The 13,131-nt window shown below is 40.6% G+C and overlaps 1 protein-coding gene across 1 annotated transcript in view; it reads right to left on the bottom strand.

Moving 5' to 3' along the window:
- The window catches only part of LOC145393024 (CD109 antigen-like), a 150,721-nt gene that overhangs the window by 112,920 nt on the left and 24,670 nt on the right, over positions 1–13,131 (bottom strand). Inside the window, exons 3-11 of the mRNA XM_080267348.1 lie at positions 12,536–12,666; positions 10,583–10,771; positions 8,512–8,757; positions 6,880–6,978; positions 5,409–5,515; positions 4,299–4,470; positions 3,431–3,628; positions 1,385–1,629; positions 369–508 (exon numbers count right to left, since the gene is read on the bottom strand). Coding sequence (XP_080123474.1) covers positions 369–508; positions 1,385–1,629; positions 3,431–3,628; positions 4,299–4,470; positions 5,409–5,515; positions 6,880–6,978; positions 8,512–8,757; positions 10,583–10,771; positions 12,536–12,666 — 1,527 coding nt within the window. The remainder of the gene's footprint in view (positions 1–368; positions 509–1,384; positions 1,630–3,430; positions 3,629–4,298; positions 4,471–5,408; positions 5,516–6,879; positions 6,979–8,511; positions 8,758–10,582; positions 10,772–12,535; positions 12,667–13,131) is intronic.

The following is a 13,131-nucleotide window of genomic DNA, read 5'->3' as shown; positions in this document are numbered from 1 at the left end:
ATAATCATAATCATTATCATCATCATCAGCATCTTCATTAACACTGTTTTACGGCATTTTCCTCCTTGCATGAGCCAGGATTCCTGGGGACATGAATGATGTGTGAATCAGTGTATGGCCCATTTGATGGGTATGCTGTAAACAGTTTTAACATTTTAAAACTGGTTAGGACGATGATGATGACAATGATGATAAGAACTGTACAGTACTGTATTTGCTTATGGTACAAGTATTACTTAGTACCTGGACAACTGTACAGTGTATGGTAAGAGAACTACTAGTAACTAGATAACTATGTGATAAAAGAACCACTCAGCAACTTGGATAACACAGGAGAATGGAAACTGGTGAGTGTGTTTACTTAGTACCTGAGGCATGGTGTGGGTGGTAGAAGAGGTCAGCATCAGTCAGAACAATGAGGTTACTAAAGTTGAACGTGGTGGGAGCATCAGGACCAGCAACAGATGTGGCAAAGAAATTTACTTGTGCTCCATTGCCATCACGAGATCTGAAGATTTTCATAAAGTTATAACAAACAGTCTCATTTGTCCTGTATCTGTAGAAGCAGTTGCTTACTTGTGATCAATGGGTCTGTGCAGCCATGTATTTGGGTTGCAGCAACAACACCAAAAACAACATGCATGTTTCATGTGACAATATATTTCAGAATTCACTTATCTTCATCATTCATCATCCAACCCTACATTGTCCCATGAGAAGCGAAGGAGCCTGGGGCTAGGCAAGTTTGTCCTGACATTTAAGATAAGAGTGACCAGCCTCACTCATCCCTGAGAGGCAGTACGTGAGCAATAAACCCCAACCATCCCTTGGATATAAACCTTCACACACTGTCAAGAAACAGCACCTGAATATAGTACAGGCATATGAAAACATTTTTAGTTCAGCATCACTATCATCAACATCCTAAATGCATTTCCTACTGCTAAGGGTCAGCAAACTTGAGGCACAGAAAGGGAAACAAATGACTACGGCAGTGGTATCTGCTTTGCCTGTCTCCTACAATCTTTAAACTTCTTTGTGACTTGCATTGTAGGTTAGGGAGTTTATATTATTCTAAAATTCACCAGCGTATGAAATCATTTAATTGTTTTGTCTGAAGAAGTCTACTACACATGTGATAAGGTCACAGTTGTGCTTGGTTCCTCCTTCTCATGTTTAGAACAATTAGATACTTAAAATATGTTAGCAGACAGGAGACTTTTGAGACTGAAGGGATTAATTATAGTGTTCATTAATCCCTTCACTGCATGAGTTCTCCCCCAAGAGAAATAAAACTGTCTAGAGTTAACAGGAATAAACCAACAAATTATATCCCGAAAGTGAAGGGATTAGCACAAAACCTAGACCAAATTTGTCTTTCCACCTGGTAGCAGCTCGACGGATGTGTGGTGTTGAGACATTTGAGACACCAGCAAAAGCAGTGTCATTAAACTCCAGCTCCATCATGTGGTGTAGGATCCTTGCTGCATCTAACTCATGGCCAGCATCCATGTGGTGTGTCTCCTCCCACACTGCTGACACCCCAAAGAAGGCACCTCCCTCACCCAGCATCTTCATCTCCACTGACCCTCCAGAGTGGTCCTTGTGTTCATTCCATCGTATACCAACCTAAGGATGTAGGAAAGTTTCTTATCTATTCTACAGACATGTATAGTTGAGCTCAAAAGTTTCTGATACAGAAGCTTGAAATCTCAGCCACTGCAGATTCCAAGTGACTGTTCTAGTTACATTATAATCTGACAACAATGAAGAGGTTGTTCCAAGCTATTCAACAAGAAACACAATGACTTACAGAAATTCATTACTGCTGTCATATCCTACATGATATGCCACACAGTGTACCATGTACAGGGTACTAGTGACTGCAACTGTATCTAAGGTTGCATCTCCTTTTCTGATGTCTGCTTTATCTTAATCAACTACCTATTTTCACTCTTCCACCTCCTGTAAATCTATTATTTTACCTAATTCCTTCTTTCATTGTCTATTAAATCCCTCCTTGACCTAAATCAGTGTGTCTTAATTAGTCCCATCACATCTACTTCTCCTTTGGTGCTGGAGGGAGATGTCTTCATGTGGCAGCACTGATATAACCCAGCTCTTCATATGCCCCTCAACTCCATCTCTATCCCCAGAAAAATGATAGTAGACTGCAGGAGAAGGGTAACTCCAGGCTACAGTCCACCAGGTTTATGTCCTGACAAGCCACAAGAACAACTACTATTTGCTTCTGATCACTTCTGATATGAATATGGGTTTCCCTGTCCATACCTCACACCACACATTTTGTCTCCATTCTACTCCTTCCCAACTCATCTTTATCCACTTTCTATACTCCTATCACTTTTTATACCTTTCTCTCACTCTTCTGTCAATTTTCTTTCCTTAATTCTTGCTTTATCTCCAGATAGAGTTTGCTGTTCTTGTACATCTCCACTGTCTTCTGTCTACAGTGTCCTCCCACCGCATTCCCAGTTTTCTCTCTCATCTTTCTCCACACTATTTCTCCATCTATATATCTACCCTGCTCTCATATCACCATCAACACTAAATACCCGACCTTTCCACTACTTCCATTAATACATCGCTAACATTGCCATCCACCTCATTTCATCATCTTCAAATCTTCCAACTCCTCCATCATCATTGTTACCTACATCTCACTTCCACAACACTTTCCAGATCTACACTCCTTTCACTACTTACATATATACCCAATTCTCACAAACCCACTCTCAAATTCAAACCAACATCAATTTTTCATATTCTTCATCTCAAACTTTTTTCTTTCCTCATAACTCCACTACCTGCTTTTCTCTTAGCCCTTCCAGTTCAATTCTACATCCACCTCTCACTTCCTAATCATCTGGCTTGCCTGTATCTTACTCTCCTACCTCACTCAATCAACCTCTCACTTTTTAATTCATTTTTAACATTACCTGCTCTTCTCATCCTATCCACATTAACCCTTCATTTCCATTTCTTCTTACTTGCATTTCACTATTCCATCTCTCGTCATATATCTCTATTTAGATAGAGGAGTATCTCATGATGCATTCTGTTCAGTCAGTCATATCCTAAGCTTTTTAAATGCAAGGTGCTACATTTCCGTAGACTTTAGTGATCCTTCAAATTACAACGCTTATGGTCCCTCATCTATCTAGTATTTTGTATTTTTTCTCCTAACATATCAGCCAATGACAGCATATTTGCTCTTATCTCACCCCTTTCTGCTCAACTGATGGCCAAATGCAGTGGTACTGTAGGATTAATCAGACTAATAACCAAGGAGACATTCCTGTCAAATACTCATGGCTCTTGAAGTTTCATGAAACTACAACTTAGTGTTTAAGTGCCGTGTTTGTGGCCAAGAAGAAAACAAACTAACAACATCCACTACCATACCCACCTCATGATTGCCAATGGGGTTTATGGGGACAGCAAGAGCATGTGAGACCAGCTGACCATCCAGTGTCACGACCCAAACAAGGATGTGTGCAGCAGGAGCCATCTCAGTGCTTGCTGGCAAGGAGAATGTTGTCACTGTTGGAGGAGTGCCGAAGACTGGCTCCCTCCCGGTGTACACTACCACTCCTTCTGCCAGCACCTGTAACAGTATGACAGCATGTACTGTACACTGATAGTCATCCACAAAAATCCTGTCTGCTCTCCTATTATTTCCTCAATGTTCCGATCTTTCTGCCAGCATCTGCAGAGTATCATATCATTGACAGGGCACATACAGTCACATCAAAAGCTGGCTACTATTCCTCTGAACCTAATTTGCAACAACCACTACTTTCTTCTGCAATACATCAAATCAAAGAGAATCATCTATGGCCACACAGACATACCAAACCTCTTTCAGCTTTGGAACATCAGCCAGCAGGGGGAAGAGAAGAGAAGGGATGCTAGGCTATTTAAGGTGTCTGCTGTACAGCATAAGATACATCTGCTGTTGATGTAAACTTGCTGATGTTATAATGAGCATGCAATAATTCAGATTCACAAGGCAAAATGAGATTAATAAAATAAGCAGAAAGCCATGGGATGCAAAATGAGGCAGCAAAGAGAATTTGGGGAGATACTTGAAAGCATACGAGTTCATGATAGAATGTTGTAACCACTTCACTGTGTGAAAGTTCCCTCAGGTTAAATATCATCATCTGGAGATAGGAAGAAAAAAGCCAGAAATATCCTTAGGCCTAAGGGGCTAATATCTGTGCATTACAGGAGCACTAGGAAATGCAATATAAGATGCATGAGCAAAGACTAACCACATAGTTGAAGTGGGTGATATAGAAGTTATTTCTGACATGCAGTGTGATGAACTGGCCAGGAGAGGCATCAGGGGTTGATGTCTCTATCTGGATGTGGCGGTCCCTGGGTGAATGGTGTGGTACGCCAATCAGAGTTGCTGAAGCAGTAAGTCCAGTACCTGTCACCAAACTGAGAAAAAAAATAATAATAATAATAGTAATAAAAGTTAGTACTTCTGTGTAATATGTCTGACTCTGGGCTCAAATCAGATACTGTACTGCATTCCCTGAGACCTAGCAGTCCTTCAGTGTGCCACACCTCATCACAGGTCTGTAGTGCATCAGGTGCCGGAATTTTCTCCTCCTTTTGTTACATGAGTTTTTGGTGTTTGAGGGAGCTTTATGACTTGAGAAAAAGCTTTACTCTAGCTTCGCGCATCAATGACCCACTAGTGCAGCATAGGTGGTACCCATTTTTTCTTCCTTCCCAATAAATAGACTATTTCTTAATTATGACAATTTTTTTTATTTTGCAACTTTAGTCATTTCACAATAACTTGGTCCAAAGTTTTGTCCTTTTGCACTTTATGTCACAATGCCTAAAAGTAATTAAAGACATTACTACTGAATGACTCGACATTAGTTCCAATGCATTTTTCATGGCTCGCAGTCTAGCATTATATTAAGTAAACATATTGCATTCTACCTTCCAGTGTTGGATACTGTACTACACAGTTTTTCTTTTCTTTTCCAGATATACAATACTTTAACCATAACTCTAATGGCATACTTAGAGAGGGAGGGCAATAAACACCAGTTTGGAGCATTCAGCTCTATTTTAGCCCCATTAATCTTGTGAGATATATTTTTTTTTATTTTTTCCTGATGCCTCTGGGTGATATTAAACTTACAAATGACTTCTTATATTGATGGTGTTAATGTAAGCCATTGTATTATATATCTAACCACTACAGTATGATGAGTCTAACCTAACTGTATGGAATTATCTGGTGACAGCAAAACTAAAAAAATATATAACCATTACCATATTCAACGGGTTTACCAGAGCTTTACAAGAGCTATATCCTCAGATGACCATAAAATTCATGAACTACTGTGAAGCCTCACCTGGCTGATACCTGAAGGCCTAATGCATCTTCAGGCATGTCAAAGGTCACAGAGGCAACACCCTGACCCTCCAGAAGTGTTTCTCCACCCAGTGTCACCTCTTCTGTCTGTGGCAAAACAAAGGCAAGGAGTTGCATGAAAGGCAGAAAATTAAATGATTGTATTACAGATGGGCCGCCAAAATATCAAAGACACAGTGGAATCCTATCAAAATCATATATACAATGACTAACAGAGACTTAGCTGAAGTTGTTCTTGTGGTCTAAGCTTTCTCTGCATGTCAACCTAGTGGACTTCAGACTGAAACTGCCTTTTCCTGTGGCTCACCATCCTCCAGTTGGTGGAGAGAGCTAAGGAACGTTTGTATGACTAGGCAGAGAGGTCACCCAGCTATATCAGTGCCACAGCCTGAATGTGTCCCTCTCCAGCATCAAGAGAGATTTTACAGTTTTAGGACAGGTTTCAATATGAGGGTCATGAGCCAAAGGTCAAGGACACATTAGTGATGAGAAATGTACCTCAAGCAGGCAGCTGGCACCCATAACCAGGGTCTTCTGTCACAATACAAACTGATTTTTAAGCAAAGCCCCAACATGTATATATCAATTACTCATACCAAACTACCGTATTTTCTTATTTTGGAGAAATATCAGTACAGTAAGACCTTAAGTTGAACTTCCTCAAGTTGGAAGAAATTTTTGCTTGCTTGTGGAGGGACAGGTTGACGAATGAAGAAGTGAAGGAACGTTGTGGGGTAGATGTGGATGTGGTTGAAAAGATTAGGAGAAATACACTGAGGTGGTTTGGACATGTGGAGAGAATGGAGAATGAAAGACTGACTAAGAGGGTGTATGTAGGTGAGGTGGAGGGAGGGAGAGGGAGGGGTAGACCGAGGATGAGGTGGAGGGATGGAGTTGAGAGGTATATGAGGGAGGGGGGGGTGATTTGGGGGGAGGGGAGTCAAATGGTGGGTGACAGAGTGACTTGGAGGCATTTTGTCTGTGGCCACCCTTTGCGGGATTAGGGCGTCGGGCTATAGATAGATAGATAGATAGTATTTATTCATTCTCAAAAAAAAAAAAAAAAAAAAAAAAAAGTCTTAATGAAATACAGTATCGCCTAGGAGGGGTTTTAGCGCTTTTTTCAACATATTTTTAAATTAAAAAACGTTCCTTACATATCAACAAACAGGTTGGAGGAGGGTTAATGCCCCTCCCTGTAGAACAACTAATTCAAAGACAAATGGCTACCCCTTATGGGACTATGGCATCTGGCTTTAGACAGACAAAAGAACAGATCGATAGATGGATGACAGAAAAATGTTCAATTCTTGCTAAGAATGGGGTGGTCATATGAGTTGAATTTGCAGAGAATTCGGACAGGCTTAAGTTCCAATTAGGCTAGATAAAGGAGGTCTTACTGTAATTTTCATGAGCAGGCTAGCATGAATTACTTCTCTTACTAGCCTCACCTTAGTGTTCCCTCCAGTGGCTCTAAGGGTTATTGTGATTCTGGACCCATCCAGCTCTTCCTCTTCCAGTGGATGATCATCTTCATATGTGGCAAACAGCTGTGAAACATAAGATGATCAAAGGTCAGTAAATCATTATCTTCATTAATTTCAACACTAATTTAACTGAAATGCCTGGCTCAGAGTTTGTCAAATTATAGTCTTTTTACTCTAACCTGGCCCAGATTTTAGTCCTTTCAATGCATATATATTATAGACAGATCAATGGCATAAAAAGACAATACTGCTGCTCTACATTCTTTCCATAGCACTTCTTTTTGACTAACATCATATTCTAGTGTTAATCTAGTATTACAATTCAGCATTCAACATGGAGAGTGGGCAACTTTAGGCCAGGTTAGATCATCTTAAATGTCAGGACCAACTGCCTAGCCCCAGGCTCCTAAGCTCCTCATGGGGCAATGTAGGATTGGATGATGGATGGGTGGATAGAGTAAAAGAAGTACAGTGTAGTAGTTTGTCTAACATATCAGTCTGTGTTGTCAGCCTCTAGCTAAAACTCAGATATCTTACCCAGTGTGGCATTACTGGCCAAATTCAGAATCATACCCTTTGCCCCTGAGAGAGGGAAGATTATGCACACACATATGAGTATGAATTGCACTTTATATCTTGTAACCTATCCTTGACTCTATCTTCTTTCTCCACCCTAATTTTTTCCCATCTCTTTTCCCTCCTACATATGCCTATCTCTCCTCCTTTTACTGAAGACCCCCATTCCTCTCCTCCTTCTACCTGAGCATGACTTGCTGGTAGAATGGTGCATGTCAGACATCAGAGAGAAAAAACGGATCACTATTATCCACTATTACTGATCGCAACCAAGCATACAAAGCTGGATCCAGATGATAGACAATATACACAGCAGTTACATAATATAAGCAGATTAATTTTTCTTTTTGTCATAGGCTTCTGCCTTAACATAAACTATACTCAGGTAATGAGTACAGGTTGTTGTTGAGTAACTCCGGTCTGTCTGGCTGGGCAGACCTATCAAGGCAGACCTATCAAATCAAGGCAAGCAATTGTCCCCGCAGGGTTGTCCCATGCACTGAACCAATGCTCTCTTGTGGCAGACAGTGCCTCACACACAGGAGAGAATGTGGAGGTTTGCTTCCTGGATAGAAACTGCATTTGCATCTCTCCACACGGCTAACAGGGGCATGATACTAGGCTCCACATCATCCATTATTTGATTATATGGTTACCACCCAGTACTGTACATGGTTTCTTGGGTTAGTTACAGGAAACCATCAGGCTTGTCACTCAATGGAGACTAACCTGATATAGAAAGAAGAATACAATATGAAGGAATGATGGGAAAAGCAGGAAGAGAGGAAGGTAGATATTGAAAACGAATGAGAAATGTGAAGGAAGACGTAGGCAACACTACATCAAGTGAGTGGATTATGGTTGCCACCACCTACCACCAAAATATAAAATGATGTTTATCATAGTTTTTCTCTACACTAGAGGTACAGCTAAAAAGGAAATACTGCATAACCTAATACCAGCAATTTTATAGAAGTTACAGAGGTAACTTTAATTAAACATGCCAATAATGATTCTCACATTGATGGTGATGGGCATGCCAGGCCTAAAGATAAGTGGCTGATCCCCGATGAAGGCCACTTTAGCCCGCTCCTCCACTATCCTAGCCATCGCAAATCCCCTCTGCACCTGCCAACCAAACGCATCTCCAACTTCTGCCCATACTCGTACTGTCACACCCTGAAGGTTACCGGGTGTTCCTACAATACCGCCCATGGCAGTCCACACTGTGTAGAGAGGCAGCACAAAGTGGTAGGAGCCATGGAACTGGAAGGAGAGAAGCATCATCATCATCTTCATTATCATCATCATCATCATCCCAACCTTTTTTTTCCACTTAAAGATGAGGTGAGATAAGGAGAGAAACAAGAATAAATAATTAATATGGTTTACAAATTTGCCTATCTATCTATTGCCTCAAGCTGGATTTTGAGTGGGCTTGTCTCCTTAGTGTACAAGTGAGTGCACATTCTCTCTCTCTCTCTCTCTCTGTTTACACTCACCTATGTGCAAATATACTTCTGCCGTCTGCCTTCAATTAACTTCACTTTTGCCTGAATGCCAGCTAAGCACCTCAGTGACCACAAGTGTTGCCACTGTATGTCATGGGACTGTATTTCCTTTGGTAAGGAAGACTCCTATGACCTATTGCTTACAAGTTTATTTCTGTGTATGACATGTTAATGTTCTCTTGCATGCTGTATGTGCAATCTATGCTGCAATGACCAATATTTACATGCCATAAGAAAGAATATTATGTTGTAGTATGCAAAACAAATAATCATGGAAAAGTCCTTAAAGGCCTCCTAAGTTCACCACAATATGATCCAAGGCCATCAACCTGATTATTGTATTACCATCTCATCCCTTCTGGCAATCCTTTCCCATCATTATTCTTTAGGCACTGCCTCTTGACTTCTGACCTTGTACAGTATTCATTCATCATTCATTGCCAGATGCCATGTATCCCAAACGGGGTGGCCAAGGGCTTAGAGTTAATTGTTTTACAGGGAGGGGCACTAATCCTCCACCAACCCCACCTGACACGTAGGGAGAACGTTAGTATCACTGCTGTAAATTGCCACTTTCCTCTGTGCTCTATAACTTGAACAGAAACCTCTGATCTCTGCGTGAAAAAATTCTTCTGTCCTATGAGAATCATCCTAACATTCTTTGCTCTACATGAGGAGCCAAATTTATTGTACACATTCTATCATCTAAGGACTGTTTTACCAGACTTTGCTCATTTTAGTCCCATCAATCAGCATATTTCTCATTTTATTCTTGTTGTCTCCAGATGGTTTCATTCAGCCTGGAAGAGAATTTTTGAACTGGACATACCTTAGTAGATAAGGGTTTCATTAACCTGTTCACCACTAGACATCTATCCTGACAAACGGACTCATCTGGTGGTAGTCTGGATTATATATATATATATATATATATATATATATATATATATATAAACAGCACTGGGCTGAGGGGGTTAAGTGCCAGTCCCCAAGCATACTGTTATATACAGTATACTAATATTTGCTCAATTTGAAATGAGCCCTGTTCTCTAAGCAATGTTCTTGAAGTCATTACTTAGCTTGAAGTACAGTTCTGCTCTCTTAGCATGGACTCTACTACTGTACTATAAAAAGACCACATTACCAGTCTTTGTTCAACCTGAAGTGCTGCTACCCTAATACAGGCTCAACTGTTGTAAGCACACACCATGCAAGTCTGCTTAAATTGTGGTGCTGATCTTCAGACAGACTCTAATGTTAACCTCTATGTGGCTAAACTACTGTATTTAATTATTATTGGTTAATTCATGAATCCTATCAAAACAGCTTTCTACTACAATACAGGGTACAGTATATACTATAATTTATGAAAAAATTTATTTGCCTTATTCTTCCAGATCAGCCTTCAGGCACTTCTAAGACAGTTTGTTTTTGTTGTCTTTCTTTTAACTCATGCCAAAAATACAACTGGCTCATCTCTATTGCTGTATGTTAATGCAGAATCACCCTACCAGTGTTTATTCAACTTGAGGTGCCGATCTCATCCAAGCTGTCTACTACAACTTTACACCCAAGCTTACCGGTTCAATGAATTGTGTATAAGCTGTTTCAAAAGTGGTGGGGATGTGACCAGGGTACTCATGATTGGCATACTCGAGGCGAAGGGTGCAGTTGCCATGCACATCCCTCCAGTTGGTCATGTTGGCCACCACCCAACCCTCCAAAAATTCTGTTCCCATCTGCACTGTAAGGGGCAGCCGCACAAATACCTGCCAAAGAACAACATGGATTATGCAACATGATACTGGGTGGCCATAAACTGCAACCCCTTATCTCGGCTGGTGAATTCCAAAATGTTAAAGGAAAGCCTAGTTAGGATTATTGATGTCTACCTTGCATCTTCTTTCTACTTCCATTAACACTTTTCATGCTTTATTGTGTTTGCTTTTATGCATTCACTGATGGCATGGTTTATTAGTTGTTGCTCAACCCCAGCCTATATAACTGAATACACCCATCAACTGCAGGTATGCAAATGCCCCTATGGGGTTGTCTTATAGGTTCCATCCATCACTGATGTTGTGTCTAAGTGTGGCTTGTGCAGTGCTCCATTATGTGTGCTATACTGTGTGGGTCTATTCTACAAGCTGGGCACATGTCATACGTGATTCCACTCAACCCAGCTGTAAGCTGGCTGCTGAGGAGGGCTGGGTGATATCCTATTCTAAGTCTTACTAGATGACCTAATTCATCTCTATTTAAGGATACCACTGAAGGGTGGATGTCAGGATGGGGGCTTGTAATATATGTTCTGACTGAGGTGTTGCACTGTCTTGTGTGTGATGTGAGTATGTACAGTATGTATGTGTTTCTTTATTGCTAGTGTTGGAATGTCTGGAGGTGGGACACAGTTGTGAAGGGTTTGATAGTGTTCATGTGGTATGTCAGAATTCCACAGTACAGTATGGAAAAGTGGCCTAGGCAACTTTATCAATTTCTGTAGGTGGGTCAGAATTCTGCAATAAGAAACAGTGACTTGGACAGCTATTTTTGTTTCTATGAGTAGATTAGAACAAGTGACCTAGCCAGCTATATCAACTGCTACGAATGGGCCATAATTCTTTAGTATCGAAAAGTGACCAATGTATCCACAACAGTCTGGGTGGGTCTGATTTCTAAAGTGAGGAAAAGTATCCTATGCAACTATGTCAGTTTCTATGTGTAGGTCAGAATTCTAGTGTATGTAAATGTTACTTCTGTATGTATATCAAGTTTCCATGGTAGGTCATAATTTTGTAGTATGGAAAAGTGCCCTAGGCAACTATTGTAGTTTCTATGGGAAGATGAGAAATTTATGACATGAAAGGGTGACCTATGAACTTTATCAGTTTTTAGGGGTCGGACAGAATTTAACTATATGGAAAAGTGACCAAGGCAACTATATCAGTTTGTGAGAATTCAATAGTATGGTATGGAAAAGTGACCTTGGTACAATGTAACTATGTCTGTGGAGGAGGGACTGTGGTCTACCTAGTGTGGGATAATGTGAATTGTGTAGTGTCAATGAAAATGTACATGTTGTTGAGTTGTGATACAATGTCTTGTATGATTTTACAAGTTGACATGACTAAGCAGTACCACGGCAAAGATAGTGAGATTATATTAATGACTAGTAATGTTCTCATATCTGGGCTTAAACAGTGTCCAGTGAAGCAATGGACAGTGAAAGAATAATTAGGAGAGTGTATACAAGTGAGGGACAGAGAGGGACAGAGAGAGATCAGGGATGAGTCACAGAGACAGGATGGAGAGGTATCTAAATGAAAGTGGTGTGAGATGGAGGGAGGGCAACCTCATGGTGGAAAACAGGGCAATATAGAGGCGATTTGTTTGTAGCCACCACCTCCAGAATTATGGCAAATGGTGATCAATAGACAGACATAAACACAGAATGACATAGATACTTAGACAGATAAATATACAGATAGACTGTTGGATAGACAGACCAAGATCAGGTTGGCAAGATTACTGACCTCAAACCTGGGCCTAAAATAGTGTTCGACAAGGATGGTGTGATCCTCCACCTGGCTGCGGGCCTGCACCCGGAGTGTCCAGTTCCCCACCAGTGGGTAGTCAGGCAAATCAAAATTCAGGTTCATCACACCTGTTGAGGAAAGGGGCATTATACTTTGACTAACTGATACAGATTTCTTCACAGGCCTCTGGCTTACTGAAACAAACTGGCATATGGAGGCACTACAGTCCAACTGCTGGATTCTACGCTAAAACAATGAAACAAGAAAAGGGGACTCTGATTCATGAAAAGAATGAGAGCGTACTGCTTTTCCATTAGTCATAGGAATATAATTGCTTATATCATAATTACCATCCCAATCATAATTCCCATCTAAAAGATGGAGTGAGATAGGATACACAAAAAAAGAGAGCACAAAAAATTAAACAGCATGACCAGTTATATAGGCCACACTGTTATTTCACCTCACCCATATACCTTATTGCATTTAAAAAAATAAATGCACTTAATCATGCCTGTGGGATAGCCATTCTACTGATTATGAGGTAAAAAACTGTTAAACCCTTATCATGCTTCACTGTACAAACTTCACAC

The sequence above is a fragment of the Coenobita brevimanus genome, chromosome 23 (genome assembly GCF_032717465.1).
Source record: "Coenobita brevimanus isolate Jiangsu-jjx chromosome 23, ASM3271746v2, whole genome shotgun sequence".
Classification (NCBI taxonomy): Eukaryota; Metazoa; Arthropoda; class Malacostraca; order Decapoda; family Coenobitidae; genus Coenobita; species Coenobita brevimanus.
Note: the sequence above shows the minus strand (reverse complement) of the source record. Positions and strands in the feature narration are given on the sequence as shown.